This window comes from Typha latifolia, chromosome 7 (genome assembly GCF_019914945.1).
Source record: "Typha latifolia isolate L0001 chromosome 7, TyphaL0001v2, whole genome shotgun sequence".
Classification (NCBI taxonomy): Eukaryota; Viridiplantae; Streptophyta; class Magnoliopsida; order Poales; family Typhaceae; genus Typha; species Typha latifolia.
In genome coordinates this window covers 900,160-924,400 of record NC_133092.1, presented here as the reverse complement: position 1 = coordinate 924,400, position 24,241 = coordinate 900,160, and the positions used below count along the sequence as shown (strand labels likewise).

Here is a 24,241-nt window from a genome sequence, read left to right as displayed (position 1 = left end):
AAACAGTTTAATTAAATTTAAACCTGTTCGTTTGGTGGATAAATATCTGACATTAATTCAACCATTTATGCCACAAAATCTTCAACCATTCAAAGATCTAGTACATTTGGAGGGAAGGAGAGATACACTACTAGCATGAACTCACTCTTCTCATCTACTACTCATATCTTTGTATGCAGTGCACCTAATCCGAATGGACAAGAAAAGAGAACACTGAAGCCTTAGTCAGATCTTGTCAACATTTGTTGACTGTTGAAGTGTCTTGCAGGAAAAGGCAAGCAGCAGAGCAATCATCTATCCTTGATGAAGGATATTTGCACTTCCATGCACGAACTGCTGCTTCCACCACTGCTTTTGATGCCTTCTCTTTGCTCCCCACTGACCACACAATTGACACCACCTCTTTGTTGCTGAGAACATCCCACACCTGCATTTGCCCACATAATGACAACAGAAATAAGACTAAAAGACTCCCAATCTTAGCTACAAACACATTGTTTAAAACAAGATGTTCATCACTACCCCATCAGATGCTAGAATTATGAACTGATCTCGATTCGTTAGGCGACGATACGAGACCTCAGGAACGGAGATCACACCATAGTGTTTGAGCTGGAAATCACCGAAAGAACGAGCCATGGCGAGGCCTGGGTAGTTCTCATCGGGCAACCATACTCGCTGAATGTTAGGCTCATCTCGCAGCGCGAAAATTCGACCATTGCTCTTCCTTATCCTCTCTGCTTCCTCTGCAATAAAGGTGTTTGTATAAGTTCACAGTGAGTTCAGAGTGTTGAAATGGCAATGTAAAAGGAAGCCATACTAGGTAAATTAGGCTTCAAGTCAGTTGTAAGTTGTATAGCCTCCAGGTGACCATCTTCTGAGATGGCTCCCATAATTGCTCTAGAATCTCCAAGGTTAGCAATGATTAGATCCTTTCCCTGTAAACAACATGAGCTTTGAACTATTAATACAAGAGAACAAAAAAAATCTAGCTTCTAGTTTAATTTTACCTGCTTAATTATTGACACTGCTGTGGTCCCACTAAATGTGCAGTCGAAATTGTTCTGGTGCTTGAGTTCCTTGTCCATGGCTCTGAAAGCATTGATGCAGGCCTCCTTCCACTCATCAAACATATCTGGAGATGAGACCGGGGAGTCATCGTCGTTGATCGAGCTCGTGTCATCGCTGTCGCTGTACATGTAGCCTTCGCTGGCTAGTAGGATGGCGTTGCGTTCGCTGAGGAGCAACGAAGGGAGGTAATCTCTAACCATTCTACTCACTACGTGACCACTTCTTCCATGGCCATCAAATACACCACACAACACTCCCTCTTCCATCCCATATCCCTAATTTTGGTGAGAAGCAACTTTAGTACATTGGAGAAAAGGAGAATTAAGAGGAAAAATAAAATTTTGTATACCCAATTTCTTCTTTTCCTTCTGATGGGTTATTATACACAATTTTCGGACATTATTCTTTTCAAGAAAGACAAAGAATATAATTATGCACAACTCAAGAAGTAAGTTCTAGAGATAGCGTTTGCTTTAGGGACAAAAGGGAACATTGACTTGTGAGGGGATGTATATAATCTAAAGAAGTTCTTCCCTGGATGTTATTCCTCAGAAATTAAAACTGAGCAAGTAGAACTAGGAAAGCAAAAGAAAAAAAGAAAAGGGTTTATCTAAATTCTATCATGAATCAGATGCCATGAATTAGCCTTTTATTTGGATTCACTTCTCATCCCTGATCAAACTAAACCCATATGAGGCAAACAACTCACTACTAAAAAAAATTTGATCCAAGTGAAGGTCTGAGATATTCTAATAGAACAAGTACCAGTTATGACACAAACCTGGCAGAGAATGGCAGTATCCTGGTTTGGACCTTTCTTCCCTTGTTGAGAGTACAAGGAAGCAATCCTCCTGGCTCCATCCTCATCAGAATTCAAACCACCCTCTTCCACTACATATACTATGTTCTCATCACTCTCTAGCTTCTCTGCATATTCACAAGAAAGACAAATCCCCATACTTCTCTATTTCTTCAGGAGAGAGAGGAGAGAGGAGAGAAGAGAGAAGAGAGAGACCCTGCTTGACCGCTTCCTTCCTTTGTAGCTGTACAAAGAGATCTGCCAATGATCAGATCCTTAAAAGAAAAGGGGGCAATTAGCACCAAAAGGTACTAGGAGCTGCACATGTCATGCATAAAAATATAGGAGTGGACCAAGAACCAATCAATAATGCATTGTAAACAAAGCCGGTTTGTTTATTCTTGTGACCCACCTCAGTGGAAAGGCCAAAAATAAGGAAGGGTCTTTCTTTTATAAGAATAAAAAAACCAACAGTATGTGATTGGATTGTGATGACTTGAGGCTACAGTAGATGAGAGGAAGAGGATAGCAGTAGAACCTGACAACTTTACAATGAGAAAGAAGAAGAGTAAAGCATCAGAACTATACACTTAGCAGCCCTTGATTGGCTGCCAAATAATACAGCAGTTAAAGTTTTTTTTAAAAAAAAAAACTTGTTTAACTTATTTAGCAGCCATTCAAGAATTATAAATAGTGAAGCCCTACAGGCTACAGCATAGTCACTCTGTGAAACTATGGAGGTATTATAACTGGATCAACCAGTGGGACCAAGAAACCAAAACTAATGTGGGTCAAGTGCACAAGATGTTTGACAAATTAAATGATATATACCATCAGAATCAGGTCAACGGAAGGCCAATTAGACAAATAGCTGACAAGAAGAGTCTCTCAATCTCTCTTCTCTCATCAGCCTTGCAACCACATACATTTACTTAATGAGATAGCCCTTAAATTATTGGTAAAGAGGATGACCCACGAAAAGGATAAGTGAAAGAGAAAGGGTAGACCAGTCGCCCAAACATCATGCAAACGTTGGGGTTGGTTATGCACCATGAGACACGGTAAGCTACGTAATTAGAGCAAATCTCATGGAACACCTAAATTTTTAAAGAATAAACTAGGGATCATTTAACGTTCTTGACTTAGTTTTCTCCATTAAACAGCACATATCCCTAACTGGATAAGAAAATAAAACTAATTATTAATTGACATTCCCTGACCTAACCATATAGACTTGCAATTTGCAAATAAGAAAATATAGACTTGCAATTGACAAGATGATATAAAATAAACATGAGCCGGTAGATTGGCAGCCCACATGAAAATGCAGCTAAAGACTTCCAGAGGGAAACAGTAACGTTTGATATGCGGTTTTAGAACACAGTTTCAATATGAGCATTTGTCAATGAATCATGCATCTCGTTTGAGATTATCCAACAGTTTTCCCAGACTTTGTAACCTGGAAAACAAATAGGCGACAAAAACAAGCCAGTTGCGACTTCCACTTGGTAACTATGTACATACTGCTAACCTCATTTGCCAGACTTTGACTTTTGTACTAGAAAAAATTTCTCCAATCTAACAGTTGGATATGTTTACCTGATAAAGATTGATCGCTTCTAAACAGCTCCGCTAGCGGCATCATAGAAGGGCAATTAAAGGTTAATGAACTAACACCATTTGTCTACTATTAGTATAGTTCGAGATACACACATAAAAGAACACTGGAATCATCTAAGGGAAGAAGCGGGATGGATCCATCTTGAAACTGGATATAAATCTGCATACAGATTAATGATTTAATAATATGAGTATTTAAGTATTTTATCAATATTTCGATTCATACATTCATTAGCTTGTGCTTACCAAACTTGTATCTTCCCATAAACCCCAGACTATTTGTCTTATATATTCCATCTGGTTTATATCGAGAAATATCTGAAATATATTCATAGACAATACAAATATCTGCATAAGTATATACAGTTCATCTAAATATCAGTATTAAACAAGACAATAGTGATCCAATGATACAACCATTCTCCAAGAAGAATCTTGAAGTGGCTCTAAATTCTGTGGTCAAATCTCCTTTTTTCCATCACCAAGGCGGATCCCCCGTACACTCAACTGCAAACAAGGTTGATGCTGAGATGAGAAAAGTAATCATCAACTAGTGACAGTATAAAATCAGGAGTGCTACTGGAACTTACTTGTACAAGAAATGTATAAACATATGATAACTCGTTAGGCAACAAAAAGCAACTTCCAAGAAAAATAGGTGTTGGAAGGATCATAGCTAGATGCTTGGATGTCCACCTCAAACCTATTTCCTTCTCACTGTTCTCCAGATCTCTTCTGAGGATAGATGCCTCTAAGTTAAATAAAATAAGGATCTCCAGTGTTTGAAAAGCTTGTACCTGCAAAGATAACTAGTGAATGTTTCATATAAAAAGTTGGGATGTGAGTTTAAATCCTTCCATTTTGTCTTCAACCAACTTTCCAAAACAAAATGTGCAAAACCATAAGAGAAATAAGACTCGGCATCTGTCCAAGTTTATCAACCATTAAGGCAACTTGCCATGTATCTAAATGTTGACAGACGCAAAACATGCAACATGAAACTTGAGAAATGAATGTATCAAATGCATTCAGACCCTCCACCATCTCCATTAAATAAACCTTCCGACAGAGCTGTCTTTTAAACTATAGTGAATCGGGAAATCAAGGTAGAGATGGAGATAGAATACCATAGGAAAGGTCAATGGCCCAACTATCGCCTACTGCCTGATTATGAAAAGGACTAACTATCACCTACTGCCTGATTATGAAAAGGAAGATTCACGTGTCGACCCATGGCACATGCAACAAAAAATATATAGTGATAACCTTCCAAACCTTGTAGTAGAGGAGAAAGCTGGACCCAAAAAAAATCAGCAAAGCTCTAGTAAGCAGACACACTCAATGTGAGGCGTGTGAGGGAACATGTCTACAGGTATTACACTTTTCAGTCGGTAACATCCTCTTATACTTTTTTCAGCCTGCACAAATCAATAACACATTTCAGGAAATAAAAAGATGACATTATTATGAATCTATAAACTCACATAAGTGCATTATTTTTAAAATACATACCACACCATGACAGAGGTAATCAAGATCCCGTGCACAGGTGGCTGGATTACAGGAGACATAGACTATACGAGGAGCTTGAATTTTAAGTAGATACTTGATTAGCTTCATATGCATGCCCGGGCGATTTGGATCTGTAGAATTTTGAATCAACCATCAAAATCAAACAATACCAAGAATCGTGCAATCATCTCCGATCAGCATGAAAAACATGGTTCCACAACAATGGTTAATGAGATTTCCGAATCAAAGGAGTATCACTTTCATAAGGATATCTTCAACAAAACCAAATAAAAGTCTAGCAAATTAGATTATCCAAAAACCTTAGAAGTTACTAGTTAATTAGAATAAGCAATGGCTGTAACTTATTTCCATGAAGCAGGATCAGTAGTGGGAGGAGCTTTTGCAAATGCAGCTAGAGGCGAGGGAACATGGTGCTCTAAAGAAAAGGATAGAGTATTTTTTCTTAGGAATTTGGTATAGAAGCAATAATTAAAATTTCTGTATCTAAGGAGATTTTCTATAACATACTGACTATTCCGCAAGTCCTGCATTGAAGAAACAAGTCATAAGACAACTTTAAAAGTTAAAACTTCTTCCTCATCATTAAAAGAATAAAAGGTACTTTACCCATCTCAGAAGCGCAATGAATCACTCACTTATGTGTCTAGAGAACTAATGAAAATTTAAATAGTTCATGATAAAACAACCGACATGTTATTCATCATTCCCATACATAAATCCACGTCCAAAACTTTTTAATTTATAAGCTGTTGTAAGTAAGGAGTTCATGTATGAAGTTTTATAACCGAAAAGAGTATAGAGAATGCCAACAAAAATGAACCATAGAAGCAAGTTTCAGCAGAGAACCTGAAATGATGATGTCAGGATTTGGAAAGTCATTTCCAAAACTGTCATTGATTTTATTCAGATCTCCTTGAACAAACGTAGCATTATGAATGCCATTCAGCTCAGCATTAATTCGAGCATCTGAGATGGCTTCAGGCACTACTTCATAACCATAAACATGCCTTACCCTGGATAACATGAGAATTTCCTTAAAACTCTCTTTTTTTCTTCCTTTTTTTGGAAAAAGATATACATGATCATATATAGAATTTTATATGGGAAAGAGATTAAGTTAATGCAAACAAACATAATGAAGAAAATATTACCTCCGGGCAAGCGACAAACCAATAGTTCCAGTTCCACAGAACAGATCAAGAATGATCTCTGAGCCATCTCCTCTAAGCCCAGCACAACTCTCGATAAGTTTATAGAGCACCTCTGCCTGGATTGTACCTATTAATATATTAGGAAAAAATGGCCACTGGCAAGATAGGCAGAGATCATTTCCATTCAAATCAAGTAGCAAACCTGTTTAGAATTAGTCTGGAAAAAGGAATTGGCTGATATTTGGAAGGTAAGTCCTCTTAACATCTCCGTGATAGTTGACTTTCCATACAGAGTATACTCTTCCTCCCCTACAGATGTATTGCCAACAGACGTGTTCACATTATTCACAACACTGACCTGTTGTTGTCAGTAAAGTGAAAATGCAATTTAATCATGATGGCTCAAAGCTTATCTAAGGAAATGCTTATTGAAAGGGAATAAAGGAATATAAATTTGCCAACATTTAGCATTTGAAGTTAACTGAGAGAATCGATACTAGATATTTTCCAGTAAAGATTAGGTTACAGAAAGTTAAACATTAGAAAGTGTTGTGATCTAAATCCTGAAAACATTAAAGAGATAAAGGCGCTTCTTGTTCAAACCACTTCAGGTATGTGTCTGATCTTGTCAATAAGAGGCTCCAACAGCTTTGGTTTAAAAGATGATGTCACAAAGTTAACCATCACTTCTGGAAGTCCAGTCCTTACATTTCTGCAAAAAAGAAAAAATAATAAGAACAATAAGATAATACAATGATAAGTGGCATTTTCTTGACAATGAATGAATAGGGAAATTAAATGATGTCACAATGTGAAGACATTCTTATTAGACAACGAAGATACAGGCAGAACATAAAAAATTCATGTATGAGGCCAGCATAACCTTTATTGTTGGAATTGCAACTAGGGAGATTTCAAGAATATATTTAATAAGATAATTGAAGTTAATGAACTGATTTGTGTAAGGAAATATATTTAATTCAGTTGACATATCAGGTACAAAGTTAGAAACGAGTCAACATTGATTTAATATAGAAATTTTAAACCTGTCTCAAAGTCACAGATTGATGCTAAATAAGAAGAAAAGGAAGTATTAAGGAAAAAGATAGAAAAAAGTGTTTATCCTACGCCAAATGCATATGTGGATATTAAATTTTTCAAGGATCTAATGGAATATGAACTGGAATAGATTCTATACTGAGTTGTACAGCTCAAATGGAAATTTCGTTGAGTTACGGTGATGTACAGGGACATGTACCTTCCACTTCTGAGCATAAGATGTTTGAGAAATCCAGTATGCTTGTGGACATCATAAGGAGAAAGACTGAGAGCCGGATCCATCCAATTCTCTTGAATAACTGCAAGAACCTACAAGATTAGCAAAGAATCAAGTTACTAAATATGCAACTCTTAGACAGAGAATTTTCTTTTATTTAAAGAATAACAACAGGAAAAATGCCAGAAAGGAACATCCTTATGTTGTTTAGCTCGATTAAACAACAAGTCAAATCCAAGCAATTATCAAACCAACTATAACTTTCATCTGGATTACCTCATTAGCGACTTTACTCTGCAACAAGCATTTCTCAATGTGGACGACCTTATCGAAAAACCCCGGGGCATGCAATCCCAACGCAATATCACTCTCACACTTCTCCTTTCCATATGCCAACTCATCTCGTGGCACCCATTTCTGAGCTCCAAACGAGAACTCCATCTACAAGAACAACTAAACTAAAAAGGAGTCGCTCTTACCACTCAAAACACTTCAAACGAGACCATAAACGACGCCAATCAAACCTTGTTCCGGTAGTGGAACTCCTCCTCACACGGCACGATGGGCTTCAGCACATCAGCAAACTCCGGATCCCTGTCGTTAAACCTCCCAAAGTTAACGATCAAGTCGCGAACTTGCTGCTCCTTGGCTCTAATTTGCGCCTCGTAGAGAAGATTCTGAGTCTTGCAACCGCCGCAGTGCGAAGCGTACTCACATGGCGCCTCGACGAAGTCGTGATGCGGAGTAATGGTCTTCAATTTCGTCACCTGAGAAGAAGAAATAAGCCAAGAAGTGATCAATAATCGTAAGAACGGCGATGAATATCGGGAATTTGTAAGGACACCTCGGCGTAGGTGGGCTTCTTGCGGGAGACGCGGCCGAGGAAGCGCTCGCCGGGGAGGGCACGGTCGCACATGAGGACGAAGTTGGTGTCGGTGGCCTTGCATACGCCTTTTCCCTTGAATGCTAGGGTTTCGCAGACGAGCTCTAGGGTTTGGCCGCGCTTGGGGAAGAAAGGGCGAGGGGTAGAAGTAGTAGAAGTGGGTGGGGTTTCCAAGGAATCGGTATCAAAAGAGGGAGAAGGAGAGGGGCAAGGAGAGGATGCGGAGCACCGGACGGCTAGGAGCCACGGGCGGGGATTTAAATTTAGGCGGCGCACGCCGCATCCCGGGAAAGCTACGGCGGCGGAGGCGGCCATCAGAGCGGGAGCTTATAATTCAGTCAGTGCTATCCGCAAGAGTGGTTTACAAATACTCATTAAATATCTCAAGATGGGCCTGGGCCTCGGCTTAGTCAGGGGTATTTTGGTAAAACAACTATTCGACCCTTTGATCTCGTAGTACTAGTTCCTATAAAAGCCAAAGGGGGAGAAAATTAGGGTTAGCGCTTTGCATCATCTCCGCTCTCTTCGTCCCTCGCTCGAAACCTAGAAGTTAGGCGCGCTCATGGGTAAATTCTACCTCGATCTCTTAGATCTAGTTATATGAAGTTAAGAGTTTTTATCTCTCGATCGCAGGGAAGGTGCACGGATCTCTTGCTCGTGCCGGTAAGGTGAGGGGACAAACCCCGAAGGTGGCGAAGCAGGACAAGAAGAAGAAGCCGAGGGGCAGGGCGCACAAGCGGATGCAGTACAACCGCCGGTTCGTCACCGCCGTCGTCGGATTCGGCAAGAAGAGGGGGCCCAACTCGTCCGAGAAGTAGGAAGTTTGTTGATTGATAAAGTTGGCGTCTTTGAGGATTTGGGATGATTATTAGCTTTTTTTTCTTAACAGTAATATTTGTAGTTTTGAGTTTTGATGCAATGTTCCTCTGTTCTTCTACAATACTTAAAGATGGAATATGAGGCAAAATTTGACCTTTTTTACTTTTGCAATCCAAAAGAATTCGATCTGAGCGTCCAAAAAAATGTCTCTTTTCTTTTGAATAAACTTCTATACGCTGCTGTAATGTACAAATCCATGTATGGTATCACAATACTGCATCCGATCAATCTCAAAACAAAAAGCTCGCTAAGTCTTTCATGTGTACTTATGTAGTTAGGCACAATTTGATTAGAATCATCAGTAGATATCAGCTGTGTAGGAAATTGGTTCTCCCCTCAATTTCATTTAATCTTCTCTCCTTAGGGCTGTGAAGTGGAACTCTATCTGTAATCTCTGATGTGGGGCTGCACTAATATTCCCTGCACCCTTCTTTTCCATCTCCAACTCTTCCCTCAGTGGTATGGCAGCTAAGAATCTAGTAATGAACTCTCTGCAGCACTCCTTTCCTCTGCAGATCAGCTCCTCCATACCATCCTTGCAACTCTTCTTCTCCGGCAATCTGTACATCTCCGACGTGTCGTCAAACTTCAGTATGTAAGCTTTGTTGCATCCTTCATGCAATCTTTCGCCCAGTGTATCCATGACGTAGTATGCATCATCTTCCACCTTTAGAACAAAGAAGTGGTCATTCCAGCTCACTATATACACCTTCTGATTGTTACCCTCTCCTGCATTGCTGCTGATCTCATTCCATATGTCGTCGAAGGACATCGCGCCGCATAGGGATGCGAATCTCTCCGGCTGGAAGAATCCGACAAAGGACTTCTCGTGTAGAACTGATATAGGTCTTATATTGGCTTCTAAGATTGTGTCAAGATCGAAGTGTTTGTTTGGGAATAGGCTGTTGTAGGAGACGTTGTCACATAGCTTTCTCCACTCTGAGGAGCCTTCTCTGATGAGTGCATCAAACTCTGGTTTGGTGGGGGTGGTCAGTTGGTTAGCATGGAGGGCATTTGCGATGACGGCGACGAGGGCTGTGCAGGCGCTCTCTCCGCCGGCGCTCTCGTCTCGTTGGTCGATGGACGCGCAGAAGATTTGGGTTTTAAGCTTGGTTTCTGCGTCTCTGCTGATAAATTCTTTGGTTTCCCAACTGCCTATTGGATCCTCCTCCTTGCCTGGTCCAGAAGAATCATCATCTCCCTGCCATGGAATGGATGAATAATCAATCAGATCATCAACTCTCTTTTTTTTCAGAATTTTCCTATCCAACTTCTTAGGTAACCCCTGCTGATAGGGATAAAGGATAATTGTCCGATTACATGGATAACTTATCCCTTGATCCACTATAGATGTTTATTTCATCCAACAACCAAGCAGAGCCTTAAGAGTGATACTAATGGTTAACTAAATAGTACTTACAGTGCCTTCAATCTCCTTGTCATCTTTGACCCTATCATTGTTCTCACCCCTCTTTGTCCAATAAAGGAACCTTCTTTTTGGGACAGATCCCAATTCCGGACTCGATCTTCCACTGCTGCTGCTACTGGGTGGACAATTTCTACTTCTACTTCTATAAACCACCAACTTCTCCTCTTCATCTGCTAATCGAAGAAGCTGCTCCAAATCAAACACCTCTGGAGCAAAGGTGCCTGAGTCATCACTCGACTGCTCCTCTCCAAGAGATGGCATTACCTCCACGAATTCAACATTGACCTGCAGTAGTAGTAGTAGTATAGGATTATTATGGTTATTGAGCCTTTCTAGCCATAGTTTTATAATGAAACCGAAATGGTGTGCTTACATAGAGTGTCATGTTCTTTGTCCACCCCTGCTTCCTTATGGTGAGAGGAACTAGCTTTCTTTGAACATGGAAGAGCTTGGGCTTCTTCTCTCTTACGTCCTCACTCTTTTCCTGAGCTTGGAAAGCCGTAGCCCACTCTGCTAGGCTTAGCATTGCTGTCCCTATCTTCTTGAGTTTATTCTCTTTGCCTTGTTCTTGGAATCCCTGCAGCTTAAGACAACCATATAAGCTTGTCTGAAGAAAGACTAGCTGTAAATATTCTTATCTAGTTGCTGTGGAATTTGAAAAAGTATTTGATACGTATTCCGTTAAATACCTATTAAGGCTAATACATAGTTTATCCGGTGTCTTTGCCCATTCGTCATATACTCATCTTAACACGGCCATTGACTAGTCGCCACGTGTTGACTTGGCCGGGTCTAAACCCAAACAGTTCCTATTAGTCAACGTTCTCTATTTCCTTTAACCACGCTAACGGTCAACTTACACCATGAAATCGATCACAAAATTGAGTTTAAGCAAACTTTAATTTGGATTTGAATAACATAAAGTAACGGAACTCACGTATAGCACGGAGAAGGAAACGCCAACGGAATCGGAAACGGCTTTCTCGAACCTGCCCGCTTCCTCCTCCTCCGCCCATTCGACCGCTCCGTCGATTCCCACTTGCTTTACGCTGGAAACGCTCCGGTCGCGCCTTCCCTTCCTATGGAGGATCGAGAGCGCGCCACCCCTCGCCGCCCGTTTCCACCTCACCTCCACCGCCGCTACCCGCGTTTCCCTTTCCCCTCCCCTCTCCTCCACGCAGGGTAATCCCTCGAGTCTGGTCACCGCCACTCGCACCTTAAACTTCTCCTTCTCCTTCTCCTTCTCCTCCTCCTCCGCCTCCGCCTCCGCCTTCGGAGGAGGAGACGGAGACGGAGGAGCCCACCACGGGGAGAAACGCATCGCCTTCTTCGCCACCATCGTCTTCTCCTCTTCTATTCCTCTTCTATTCGCTTCTCTTATTCCTACGTTATCTTATTCGAGGACTTTATTCCGAGTCGGCGAGAGGGATTGGACTACTAAATAGGAAGCCAAGGTCGACAGCTTCGACAAGTCTCCCTTCTTCTTTGCTAGTTTGCTTCTCCTCGATACGTTACGCGGGGTATTTCCAGTCTCAGGTGCGTTAAGATAACCGCGTGCACGCGGTCACTCGGAGAAATAAAATCTAGATGAAGACGAGTAAAAATAAATCTCTCTAGAAGACGAGTAAAAATAAATCTCTCTAGAAATAAGATAGCTCTATTACGTGTTTCTGATATCCGATTGGTATATATATATATATATATATATATATATGTGATCATTGGCCGTGACTTTTTATTACCAAAAAAGGACTGGCAAATGATAGGAAATCCTTGGCGTAAGAAGGTCAAAGGTGGACGTGTTAAGAATCTAAGATATGTTTCCCACCTTAGATGTGAAGTTATCGGCAAAACTCCTGCAGTACGATAGCTTGACGTCTCTGCACATGCCAAATCTTTGGATATCTTTTCTTCTCCTAGCTACTCTTGCGGGAGAATTTCTATTATACTATGCATTAAATAAAAAAGTGTTTCTTCCGTTTCATATAGTTAATTTTTTATCAATCAGTTTATTAAATATCTAACGGTTAAGATCTTTAAGTGTATAAAAAGAATAAAAAATTTTACTTAAGTAATCTTTTTTAGATATATAATTTTGCATATTATTTTTTGACAATTATATTATCTTAATATTTTATCAAGTAAAAGACATATATATAGAGTAATGTATATATATCAAAATAAGGGTATTAATGTCTTTTATAACTAACTTGATGAAAATTTAATTATATTTTATCTTTTTAATTATTTTTTATTATTTACATATATCTCCTATTAGTTTAAGATTGATTTAAATTAAATTTTTATAGATAGAGATAGAGAATTATATTTAAATTAAAGTTTATCTCTAAATAATCAAATTTAAATTATTTAATATTAAATGATATCTCCTATAATTAAGGCATAATTATATTTAAGAGAGAAGTCTTAACAGAAAAAAAACGTGTAGAGCACTTCTTGCGTACCGTAAAGTTAATTATTTATCAATATGTTTGATGAAAATCTAATGGTTAAGATCTTCAAAGTATAATAAGAAAATTGAAAAGTTAGACACACATAATTAAATCTTGTTAACTAATATATTTTTTTTCTTATGTAATGTGATTTTAGAACCAGTACCAGATATGAAAAATGGTTATTATTACCGTTGGATTAAAATTATAATTTTTAAAGGTGCATTAAAGTATTTGCTTTAAATTAAATACTTCTAGATAAGTTGCAACAGGGGAATATTCACACTCTTTGCTTTTGAACATTTTAATATTATATCCTATATTTTGTAAATTATGATGCCCTTTTAGTTACTATCTGATAATAGAGATGTTCTTATTTAAGGGCAACGTAGTTCTCTCATTTAACTTTCATGAGTTTCTATGCAAAAGAAAAGGTTTTAAAGCATGCTTTCTTTCTTTCTTTCTTTCTTTTCCATGGAAAAGGACTGCTCACTTTGGGAAGCTAAATAATATGGGGTGGGGGATTGTTCAGTAGATTGGGTTGTAATAGTGGTCCTCATTGTCAGAAATAATAATAGTAATAATATATTTACGTATATATATATATATATATATATATATATATAAATTGTCTTGACAGCGATTTAAAAAATAAAAAATAATTTATTATTTTAAAATTAAATAAAAAAAATATCTAAGATTTTCTAAAGTAAAGTTGTCTACCGGAGAGGAATTCTCTTTTATGTGTTTTAAGGTGTGAAATGAGAGTTAAATGAGAAAGCAATATAAATTCCATGAGAGTCATAGATTAAAAACTATTTTCTTTTGTGTTTTTAATACATCTCCTTTAGTATGAATTTATGCCTTCAAAGTGGATTTCGTTGTCAATTTCTAGCATCAGTTTATTTGATTTGATTAAGTAACTCGATTTGACCATTGTTGGGTGGAGAGAAGAGAAGATGTATTATTCAAGAATCATGCATTAGGTTGGACTCTCCAATCAATTGGTGTTATGATTTCCTATCATATAATATTTGAGATTATAACTTCCCAACTAGTTCCTTTCGCCAATTAATCTCATTTAAAGAAGCTAAACAATTAATTATTCTTTGTTTGACTACATCAGAGGATCTAGATTAATAAAACAAAGCCTCTAACTGTATTCATCTTTCCCTTGAAAGTTGTTTAATTCTAATCAAGGACTCCTAAAAAACCGTGGGTCAAACAAAAAAAATGACTATTTACATCTAGACCCCTAAATATTGCTCATTTCTATAAAAAATTTTAAAATAATTAAGTTACCTTTTTAACTTCTCTCTATTATTCTATCTATTAAATAAGAAGAGTAAAACAGTTCTCCGAGCACCAAAAATTATTCACAGAATAAACATGCAACTATGCATTTAATAATAATAAAAACATTTGAGACTAAGTTTTATTTAATTGATGGCAGAATATTTTTTAATCTCTAGAAAGGGATCAATGATCTGCCTCACAATTGGTATTGCAAGTTGATACGAAATACTTTTCATAAGAAGCCTTATAAAAGAAGTCTTTCTTATGTTTTATTGATAAACAAATGTTAATTAGTAATTACAAAAAGTTAGCTTCAAGTCGGATTTAGATCCGATGATGGCATATTGGGAGGAGGTTTTACGAATAAATTTGAAATGTGGGTAATTATTTGCAAAAGAAATTGTACTAATGATGAAAATATTCTCGGGCCTGGATGTAATAAATTCACCTTTATATATTAAAGAAACCGGTGACCCCCCCCCCCTCCCACCCCCAATGAAAGTACGAAATTACCCTTGTTGATATAAGTAGTCATCAAATCGGCGTGTAGTTTATTTCCCATTTTGCCCCTCAACTCGAGATTTCAAGCGCTCTTCCTTCCAATCTAGAAAGCTCCTTTCCTTCGCTCCGTTTCCACCTCCTCTCCTCCTATATATATATATATATAAATCGATCTCCTCTTTCTTTAGCCGAGCAAACTCTTTGATCATGGCGAATCCAAGCGACCAAGAAACCCTAGTTCCGTCCTCGGACTCCGTCTCATTTCTCCGGCACCGGCCCAACTCTGCCGCAACGGCATCTTCCAAGACGATCTTGACGAGTGACCAGAACTCGGCCACCGACTGCGGCGAGGATTCCGGCGTGGATAGGAGCTTTGACGCCAGCATGAGGAATCGGGGCGAGGCGGAGGAAGAGATGAAGGCTGCGGCGGAGGACGGCGTGGAGTGCAGGGAAGGGATCGCCAGGGACGAGGGGAAAGGGGCCGGAGTTGCGCTACCGGCGTCGTTCTTGTATCGCGCGTCAGCTCCAGCGCACTGGAAAGTGAGGGAGAGCCCGCTTAGTTCGGATGAGATCTTTAAGCAGGTGAGAGGTCCTTGTCCTCGATTAGTTTGTTACTTGTTCCGGTGAATCTGGCGATGGTACAGGCTATTCGATGCAATTTTCTGGTTAAATTATGTGGTTTAGATTTCTTTGCTCTATCTGGATTTGCTGTGATCAGGAATTTTTCTTGTTAGAACGATTTTTTTATGACGCGGAGACTACGATTATATGAGTTTTTAGCTTTTGATGGCGGTAAAGAATAGTGGAGTAGGGAAATTGCCGTAATCTTTGCCTTTTTCGTTTACATGTTATTTATTTATTTATTTCGTGTTATTGTTGGAAAATTGGGGTGTTGTTAGGCAATTGCATGTATCCGAGTTTCTGAGAAAGTATTGAGACAGATCAGAGGGTTATCTGAAGGGAAAGATAACACATAAAACAGAAAGATAAGAACTGCAATAATGTTGTCGACATGGATAAAAAGCAGGATGTGCCAATGAGTAACTAAATTCTTATTGCATGGTGCAGCTTAAGGAAAAGGTCCTCTGCATGCATTCTAGCACTTAAAACAGAAGGATAAGAACTCCAAAATGTTGTCGACATGGATAAAAAGCTAGAGCCAGTAACTCAGTTCTTATTGCATGTGCAGCTTAAGGAAGCGATCTTTTGCTTAGGTTTTTGATCAAGTATTTTCTGTCCCCCAAATATTCTTCACACAAGTAACTGATAATGTCTGCTTGTCGGTATCTTGCGTAAAGAAATAAAGTTTACCAACACAAAAGCGAGTATCTTTTGAAGTTTATTTATCTGGCCAATTAGAGAGCATGACAACAAGAAGTAGCTTTTGAAGTCTATGACATTTCTTGTGTAAAGAAATACAGTTTGGCAATGCAAAAGCGAGTATCTTTTGAAGTCTATTTATCTGGCCAATTAGAGAGAATGACAACAACAGGTACCTTTTGAAGTCTATGAAATTTCTGTAGGTTGATAAAATTATAAAAAGATAATGCATTTTTGGCTTCTAATCTCACTAGATCATCCAGCAATCGGGATTTCTTTGACATTAACACTTAGTTCAATGAAATAGTTTGGCCTGTTAGTTTAATTATGTCAGAATCTTAATCTCAAAATAACAAGATTTGACATTGAGAATCTTTCCTTTTTGGGGGGGGAACAAACAAAACTGGCTAGCGATAGGCCAAGAGAATGATTTTCTTCTTGTTATCTTTATTCATGTGATGTTGGTTGATTTGATTGAGCAATCTGTGGATGCTGTGCAAGCAAATTGAGAATCTTTGCTTTCTACTCACAAATCATATTTCTGATATTTATTCATAATTTTGCCCGTTAATATTTCCTAGGGCAACATAAATAATGTTTTACTAGCCCAAGTTTAACATCTAATTGTCATTCTGCTAGGGTATCCGAGATGCAGCAGCATAAACAAATTAATGAAGTGCTTTAGACTGCAGTTACAGGAGGGCACTACTGCCTGATTTCTTCTTAACATTCATGAAGTGCTTATGCCCTAATAATAGATGGGATTAAATAATTTTGGTACACTAATTTTATTGTATAAGTAACTTGGACTCGTATTATAAGACGTCATTAAAGTTTTTCTTGCTTTATTAGCAATATTGTTGTTCTGATATCTTCATTTGTTTGTCCTAATAATGGTAATGCTTCATGACAGAGCCATGCAGGACTCTTCAATCTCTGTATAGTAGTGCTGATTGCTGTGAATGGCAGGCTCATGATTGAGAACTTAATGAAGGTCTCCATATATAGCTTTTTTGCTAAGCAAACAACATTTTTTTCCTCTCATTATACTAGACATATGAGCACATGTATACATTTAAATTATGACTGAAATTTCAAGTAACTCCATCTCATTTTCTAATTGCAGTATGGCCTATTAATTAGAGCTGGCTTTTGGTTTAGCTCAAGATCAATGCGGGATTGGCCCCTTCTGATGTGTTGGTAATGCTTCTGGCTTGTAGTAGTTTTTGAATTCCAGGCGTAGAACTAATCTGTGTCATTGTTATCTAAATCACAGCCTCAGTTTACCTGCTTTTCCATTTGGTGCATTCGCGGTTGAAAAGTTAGCTCAGCACAAGTTTATTACTGAACCAGTAAGTTGAGTATTAATATGTCTTTATCTTATGCTGTCTCAATATTGACGAAGATACATATCGTAGTGGGGTCTATATCCTATCTTAAGTTATCTTTAAGTAAGATAGCTGGAGTGCTAACACAAGCATTAAATTTGTCTGCCTATGCTCTTTTACATACTCTTACTTTAGAAATTTGAATATCAAGAGCATAATTTAGGAAACTAACTATATATGCGGGGCTGTTAGTCACCTATTTTGAGTTATGGACACAAGCATGACCAACAGATGTTGATCTTACATTCTGATTTAATATCAACCAGAGAATAGAAGAGTTAACTCAGAAGCACAAACTGTATTAATCCATTGAACAGTCTTTTGCTTTGATATTTTTTATGGACCATCTTTTGCAATAGTAAAGTTGGCAGAGTTACAATTTTGTATCATCACTGGAGGTTTTATAGAAGCTTTCTTTATAGTGATTTGTCAACAGCTTATTTTATAATACTTGTGAATTCATTTATGTTTTTTCTTTTTGTGTCTCCATATGTTACTGAAGTGACCCTTGAAAGTAACTTCCCATTTAGTTCTGGTCTTGCCATTTCTACTTCCTAATCATTTTGTTTTACTGGTTCAATTTTTCACTCAAGAGCTTTGTCTAATGATAGGCGACCTCTGAGTTATTTATCATTAATCAAATTAGTTAGTGTGATGCTCATTTTGCAGCAATAACTCTAAAAGACAATATGCTCTCACAGACTGTTACTTGTGCATGGTAGTCTCCATGGTTCAAAGAACGATTTGTTCAGACTTATAATTACATTTCCTTTTCAACTTGCAAAATTGATGGCCCGTCTTTTGGTCATGGGACTATTTTTACTGTTTGCAATTTTAATTTCCCTATGTCTTATAACTTGTTATAATGTGCACATTCGTTTTATTGCAGCTTGTTATCTTTCTTCATGTCCTTCTCACAACAGCTGCAATTATATATCCAGTTTTTGTGATTCTTAAGTAAGTATTCATTATTTCATTGTCTTTTTTTTGGTTCAAGGTTGATTTGCTATGTGTTACTTTTCTAAGAAGTTTTGTACAGTTCTGTTTGTGATAACACTCAGATAAATCTGTCTAATCCTCCAAATCTTGCAGACTTGGTCCTCTCCTTTTTCTTCTAATTTATTGGTAAATTCAGTTTGCACAATTTTCTATATAGATAGTTAGATTTAGATCTCTAATGGTATTCTTTAATAAGACAAATAAGAACATGCAAAGTTGAGATTATATATACTAATTTGTCCATATTTCATTGCATAGTGTAGACTGTAGAGTTTTAACAGTATTTTGGTTTACCAGATTTAAAATCCCCTAGTTAGATTTTGAGTATGAACTTTTTTTTTTGTTATCTTATACATGTTTCACTCAATACTTGGTAGGACAGATGCACCGGTAGTTACTTCATTTTCCTCGAAAGATCTGATATTCACATGTTTGGCTGTTTATTTTGATTGCTTCACAGGTTTGACTCTGCAGTTTTATCTGGCTTCACATTAATGTTCCTTGCCAGCATTGTTTGGTTGAAGCTTGTATCTTACGCCCACACAAATTATGATATAAGGACATTGTCCAAGACTATCAATAAGGTAATTAGTTCCTCTAGGTTTTTTTTTTAAATTTATTTATTTGTAACCATGGCAAATTATGATGAATCTTGGTCTTGTCAGAGTTATTTTATTTGATGTGGTGAAACAAGTTCTTCACATAGTTGGTTGATATGGTCATATAAAGAAAGTTCTGTTTTAACCAAAGAGACTCATCTTCAGATGAGGAGAAAATGAAGAAGAAGATCCTAAACATTTATTAGAATCATAGATATGATGCAGATGCATTTGTTTAATTTCTATATCAAAAATGACTGCCAGAAATTTTAATATGAATCAAGCTTATAAATGTCTACTGATTGTTTTCACAGACAAGTAGTTTGGTGCATTCTTTACGAAATCTTTTTATGATTAATGACTTCATCTAGTCCCTCTTTTAATCAACTGACTATTTTGATTCATCTTGTTTGTTAATTGTTTTCTCTTTATATTAGGATGATATGTGTTCCTCTTCTATTGATCTGGATAATTTGAAAAGCGTAAGTTTGAAAAGTCTAGTATACTTCATGGTGGCTCCCACTCTTTGTTACCAGGTATTTCTCATATTGCTTTATCTTTCTTTAATTCTTTCTAGTCAAGGAAGTGTGGCTGTTAGTCATCAACTTGAAATCATTCATTACATGGCCAGGAAAAGTTAGACGTCAACTTGAAATCTCCTTGTGCTTATCTTTTCCTTTGACAAATTTTGTATGCTCATCTTGTGCAGTATCGTTGTCTAACATTTGTTCTGTGTCTGCACACACTGAAGTTATTTAGATCTCATTTTAAACAATTGAGGGTGGGGAGGTCCTTGTGGCTTATAAGAGCAATGTCTAGAATTAAGATAAGTAGTCATGAGAAAGCAGCAAGCGAAGAATTTCAAGTTCGTTGGTTTAAATTCATTTGTCATCTTTCATCTTCGTTTACAGTTTCCACAGTTTTGTTGTTTTTGCAGCTACAAAAGTTGTTGCTCTAATCTCTGTTAAAGCTTCTATAGTTTCACTTTGCTGTTTTTCATGATTATTTGTTTATACACTATTAATGAGCTTCTTGAACTTTTGTTCGATATGCAGCCAAGTTATCCTCGGACAACATGCATTCGAAAGGGTTGGGTGATCCGCCAACTTATTAAGTGCTTATTGTTTACTGGTTTGATGGGCTTCATGATTGAACAAGTAAGTTGCTTTTAAGATATTATTACTTGACCAATATTTGTAATGTGGATTGTTGAATGCAGTATATTAATCCAATTGTGAAGAATTCTCAACACCCACTGAAGGGAAACCTTCTGAATGCTATAGAGAGAGTCTTGAAACTATCAGTGCCGACTTTGTATGTGTGGCTGTGCATGTTCTACTGCTTTTTCCATCTATGGTAAGTGGGTAGCTTTCATATTGTGAAGTCGCCTTTATTTAAATAGCAATATTTTACTACATCTGGATGTAGGAAGGCTTAGTATTAGAGCCTCATTGTGTTTATTTATATAAAGCGTTACTGGTCCAATCCTATCTTCCATATTTCACTTGATAAATTTTTCTTGCATGCTACAAAATTAAAATGCTTGTAAATAAAAGCATATATTTGTACTACAAATGAAGGTGCAAAGATGTATTCGTATATTCATACATAATAAAGGTGCACGAATCTTCATTGTATTCATTAAGAAATACAGAACTACAGTGAGAAGATTATGATGTATCTTTCATATGATTCCATGAAATGAGTCCTCAGTTCTCTTAATCTCAGACTGGACATTTTTACTATCCAACCTGTTGATGTCTATTTGAAGTTATTAAATTTTGGAATATTACATAAAATTACCTATAGATTTACAGGTTTGAGTTATTTCTGTATACTATAGGTTAAACATCCTTGCTGAGCTCCTTCGATTTGGTGACCGTGAATTCTACAAAGATTGGTGGAATGCAAAGACTGTTGAAGAGGTAGGTTGAGACATAAAGTACGCCATGTGTATTGCTCTCTCTCTCTCTCTCTCTCTCTCTCTCTCTCTCTCTCTCTCTCTCTCTAAAGTTAATTCAGCTGACATTGCATTTTGTTCACATGTTGCTTTGCTGGATCTCATCAGTATTGGAGAATGTGGAACATGGTAAGCTTCTTTTAATCAATTCTCTCAACTTTCCACTAATAGTTGCTTTGCTGGGTGTGCTTGATTGGTCATATGGTATTGGATTGCTGGTGACTAACGAATATCAATTTGTCGACAGCCTGTTCATAAATGGGTGATCCGGCATATATATTCTCCATGCATAAGGAATGGTATATCAAAGGTATTTTTCCTCCTCTCTAGAAGGTTTCTTAATGTTTTAAATATAAAATATTCTTTGGCCTTGCCTTGCCACTCTCAACCCCCATATGGTTGCACATGCATTTGTTTCTCTGTTCTGGATGTGTTTTTTGTTGTATAAGTTTTATGTATGTTTCTTTAATTTTTAGAGGTTTGAAGTAGGCACCAAGTACTCACATTCTTCACATGCTGACTTCACTAACAGTAATCCAATGTAAGGTTTATTGTAAGAAGTATCATTTTAAGGTCTGTAACCTGATTATAGAAGATAAGTGCAACATGCTATATTTCTATAATTTAGATGACAGATAATCAGGGCAAGAATTTTCTGTTATAATAATATTGCCAATCATTCTATTTTCTCTCAAAATTAGGCCTCATATTTCATTTGGATTGCAGGGATTTGCTGTTCTGATTTCCTTCTTTGTTTCAGCTGTGTTCCATGAGGTATTCTTTATGTTGACTGCTCTTTATTTTATCTGAAGTGTCCTAATTTTTCATGTTATACTTTCAGAGTTTCAGATTCTTTTTCTTGTAATTTTTCACTTATTTTCCTTTGAACAAAATCTGGTCAGCAATATCAAACATGTTAATGATGTTCGGGCTAATTTTGTAGTTGCCGACAACAAGTTCTCTGATCTGCTATTTAATATTCATATTACCATCTATGCAGTTATCATTATTTTTTGTGAAGCATTGAAGTTCATGAAATATTTTTGTCATCATATATCTGGTTGTATTCCCTACAGATGTGCCAGAACTTATTTTCTCTACTTCTCTTCTTCATTGTTATGCTCACAGTGCGTTCCAAAAAAAATCATATGTAATTTTGTTCTAATGCATATCATCTGCAAATTGTGTTTTGCAGCTTTGCGTTGCCGTTCCCTGCCACATTTTCAAATTTTGGGCATTCATTGGGATCATGTTTCAGGTAAATTGCAAGTTACAAGCATCATACAAGTTCTTTCTAGTAAAACCCTATGGACCTCTTCTCTCTAGTGCAGATATTTCTCTTTTTTTTTTTCCCCTATTAGCTCATTGGGAAAGCAGCAACTTAATGATCAACATTCTATTTTATTTATGCTGTGTGTTTCGAGCTTGCTACGGTTGTTTGATTTATAGAAACCTGTGATGGTAAGATAGAAGATCAAAGGCAGTCGATTACGATGATGAATTTATATTCTTGGTCTTATTGAATTTTACCTTAGTTAACTATAGAAGATTCACTAGAGCTTAAATTGGAGACTCAGAGATTGATGGATTCAACTATAATCTGACTTTAACTCTCCGGAAACCATTGCTAATTCCAAGCAAAGGAAAACCATGAAAGGTAATGAACTTTACAAGGCTATTTACTGGTCAGATTTCCATATTAGGCTGTTGTTGAGTTACCTAAATCAGATGAAGTATAATGGAATGCTATGAAGTTAGGCCAGTTTAGCCCATCGACCACCCAAAAGTTGAGGCTGTGATAGGTGCATATGCCAACAAATGACATAGTGAAGAACTGGAGTGGTCCTTCCATGCAAATTTGTGTAGCTAGTCTATGTTATTTGCTGTGTTCTCCAAGTTAAACAAGGTGACTGATTTATCTTCCCTTTTGAATGGGCTATTTTCTATGTTTTCATTTATTTCAAGCACATTCAAGTAAAATTGCAATGTCATCGTAATAGCAATCTGTCATTTGTTAATCTCTATACTCTTGTTTTTTTTGTGTAATTGTGCTTATATTTAATCTTTTCCAGATTCCCCTGGTCATCTTAACGAAGTACCTCCAGAATAAATTCAGAAATACAATGGTATGTTTTTCTGTTATTGTTTGTTCCTTTGATACCTGTGCGCTCTGCAACAATCGACGAGCTAGTGCTTACTTATTTCTATTCCGGTTTGGTTAAATACATGCAATGTTCAAAAATTCTACTTTTTAAAGTCTAGGAGGCTGTAAATTGCAGCTGAACTATCTTAAGCCTGGGCAGGTGGGCAACATGATTTTTTGGATCTTCTTCAGCATTCTTGGACAGCCCATGTGTGTTCTCCTGTATTACCATGATGTAATGAACCGGAAAGCGAGGACAGATTAAATGAGTACCATCATGGCCACACAATTGAGTATGCCACCGATGACACAATTGTACGCTCAATCCAGCTACATCTTGGTGTAGCTCATCCTTCTAGTAAAACAGATGTTCCAGCATATGTAGCATTGAGATCCGAAAGCACATAAAGCTCTCCTCTGACGCCGAATATGTGAACTCAGAGAACTTCTTTGACATGCATGTTGCAGGTGGTTAGTGGTGCCACTATTTACCTTTGGTGATGTAAATCTCGGGCTGAATCAAGGTAGGCCTTTTCTTCCTAACATACTTGGAGTCATCTGTGACATAATTCCCATCCCATTGTACTTTATATTTTGTGTGATCATGAGGAGCACAATTTTACTCCTGGTTTGGTTGTTCTTCTGAGATAAACACAGTTTGTACATGTATAAATTTTGGTCATTCTTACAGTGAAAAAATAAAAATAATAATCACAAGAAGACTTAAGTTTCAATTTTGGGATTTTCTTTTACAGTGACTTGTGTATGAAATGCAAGCTTAAAAAAATACAGGTGTGCAAGCATCTTCCGTTATTCATAAATGCTTGTATTTGAGGTGTTTGACCAATCAGATACAGCAAGTATCGGTCCGATGATGGCTGGGCCTTTTGCAGCTTAGTTGCATTTTCTATTTTTGACTAGTACTAAGACTCTAACTTACA

At 37.3% G+C, this 24,241-nt stretch overlaps 5 protein-coding genes across 8 annotated transcripts; 2 read left to right on the top strand and 3 right to left on the bottom strand.

Annotated features, from left to right (window-relative positions):
- Nucleotides 1-30: 30 nt before the first annotated feature.
- LOC140792758 (probable protein phosphatase 2C 12) lies at nucleotides 31-2,323 on the bottom strand. The gene is made up of 5 exons (XM_073143943.1): nucleotides 1,853-2,323; nucleotides 1,011-1,346; nucleotides 821-938; nucleotides 523-746; nucleotides 31-427 (listed from the first exon to the last, which is right to left on the bottom strand). Exons 1-5 carry the CDS (start codon nucleotides 2,027-2,029, stop codon nucleotides 236-238), a joined length of 1,047 nt encoding a protein of 348 aa, XP_073000044.1. The 5' UTR covers nucleotides 2,030-2,323; the 3' UTR covers nucleotides 31-235.
- A 1,418-nt stretch (nucleotides 2,324-3,741) lies between these two features.
- LOC140791958 (uncharacterized) lies at nucleotides 3,742-8,688 on the bottom strand. The gene is made up of 12 exons (XM_073142692.1): nucleotides 8,295-8,688; nucleotides 7,975-8,217; nucleotides 7,727-7,891; nucleotides 7,433-7,542; nucleotides 6,778-6,886; nucleotides 6,377-6,532; nucleotides 6,175-6,290; nucleotides 5,870-6,036; nucleotides 5,003-5,133; nucleotides 4,766-4,908; nucleotides 4,081-4,287; nucleotides 3,742-3,997 (listed from the first exon to the last, which is right to left on the bottom strand). Exons 1-10 carry the CDS (start codon nucleotides 8,646-8,648, stop codon nucleotides 4,801-4,803), a joined length of 1,659 nt encoding a protein of 552 aa, XP_072998793.1. The 5' UTR covers nucleotides 8,649-8,688; the 3' UTR covers nucleotides 3,742-3,997; nucleotides 4,081-4,287; nucleotides 4,766-4,800.
- Nucleotides 8,689-8,815: 127 nt separating this feature from the next.
- On the top strand, nucleotides 8,816-9,314 carry LOC140791957 (small ribosomal subunit protein eS30z/eS30y/eS30x). The gene is made up of 2 exons (XM_073142691.1): nucleotides 8,816-8,899; nucleotides 8,967-9,314. Exons 1-2 carry the CDS (start codon nucleotides 8,896-8,898, stop codon nucleotides 9,149-9,151), a joined length of 189 nt encoding a protein of 62 aa, XP_072998792.1. The 5' UTR covers nucleotides 8,816-8,895; the 3' UTR covers nucleotides 9,152-9,314.
- Nucleotides 9,315-9,340: 26 nt separating this feature from the next.
- Nucleotides 9,341-12,273, bottom strand: LOC140791956 (uncharacterized). The gene is made up of 4 exons (XM_073142690.1): nucleotides 11,579-12,273; nucleotides 11,015-11,218; nucleotides 10,633-10,926; nucleotides 9,341-10,413 (listed from the first exon to the last, which is right to left on the bottom strand). Exons 1-4 carry the CDS (start codon nucleotides 11,978-11,980, stop codon nucleotides 9,559-9,561), a joined length of 1,755 nt encoding a protein of 584 aa, XP_072998791.1. The 5' UTR covers nucleotides 11,981-12,273; the 3' UTR covers nucleotides 9,341-9,558.
- Nucleotides 12,274-14,961: 2,688 nt separating this feature from the next.
- Nucleotides 14,962-24,034, top strand: LOC140792268 (diacylglycerol O-acyltransferase 1-2). Of its 4 annotated transcripts, none has more exons than XM_073143148.1 (16): nucleotides 14,962-15,473; nucleotides 17,125-17,205; nucleotides 17,338-17,411; nucleotides 17,488-17,563; nucleotides 18,489-18,556; nucleotides 19,059-19,182; nucleotides 19,635-19,733; nucleotides 20,253-20,354; nucleotides 20,417-20,553; nucleotides 21,041-21,122; nucleotides 21,266-21,286; nucleotides 21,405-21,467; nucleotides 21,884-21,931; nucleotides 22,353-22,415; nucleotides 23,230-23,283; nucleotides 23,437-24,034. In XM_073143148.1, the coding sequence occupies exons 1-16, from the start codon at nucleotides 15,099-15,101 to the stop codon at nucleotides 23,563-23,565; spliced, it is 1,596 nt and encodes a 531-aa protein (XP_072999249.1). In that variant the 5' UTR covers nucleotides 14,962-15,098; the 3' UTR covers nucleotides 23,566-24,034. The 4 variants fall into 4 exon arrangements, with proteins under 4 accessions (XP_072999249.1, XP_072999252.1, XP_072999250.1 ...); XM_073143149.1 differs by having other exon boundaries at nucleotides 14,996-15,473; nucleotides 23,452-24,034; XM_073143150.1 differs by having other exon boundaries at nucleotides 14,997-15,473; nucleotides 23,461-24,034.
- The last annotated feature ends 207 nt before the right edge of the window (nucleotides 24,035-24,241 follow it).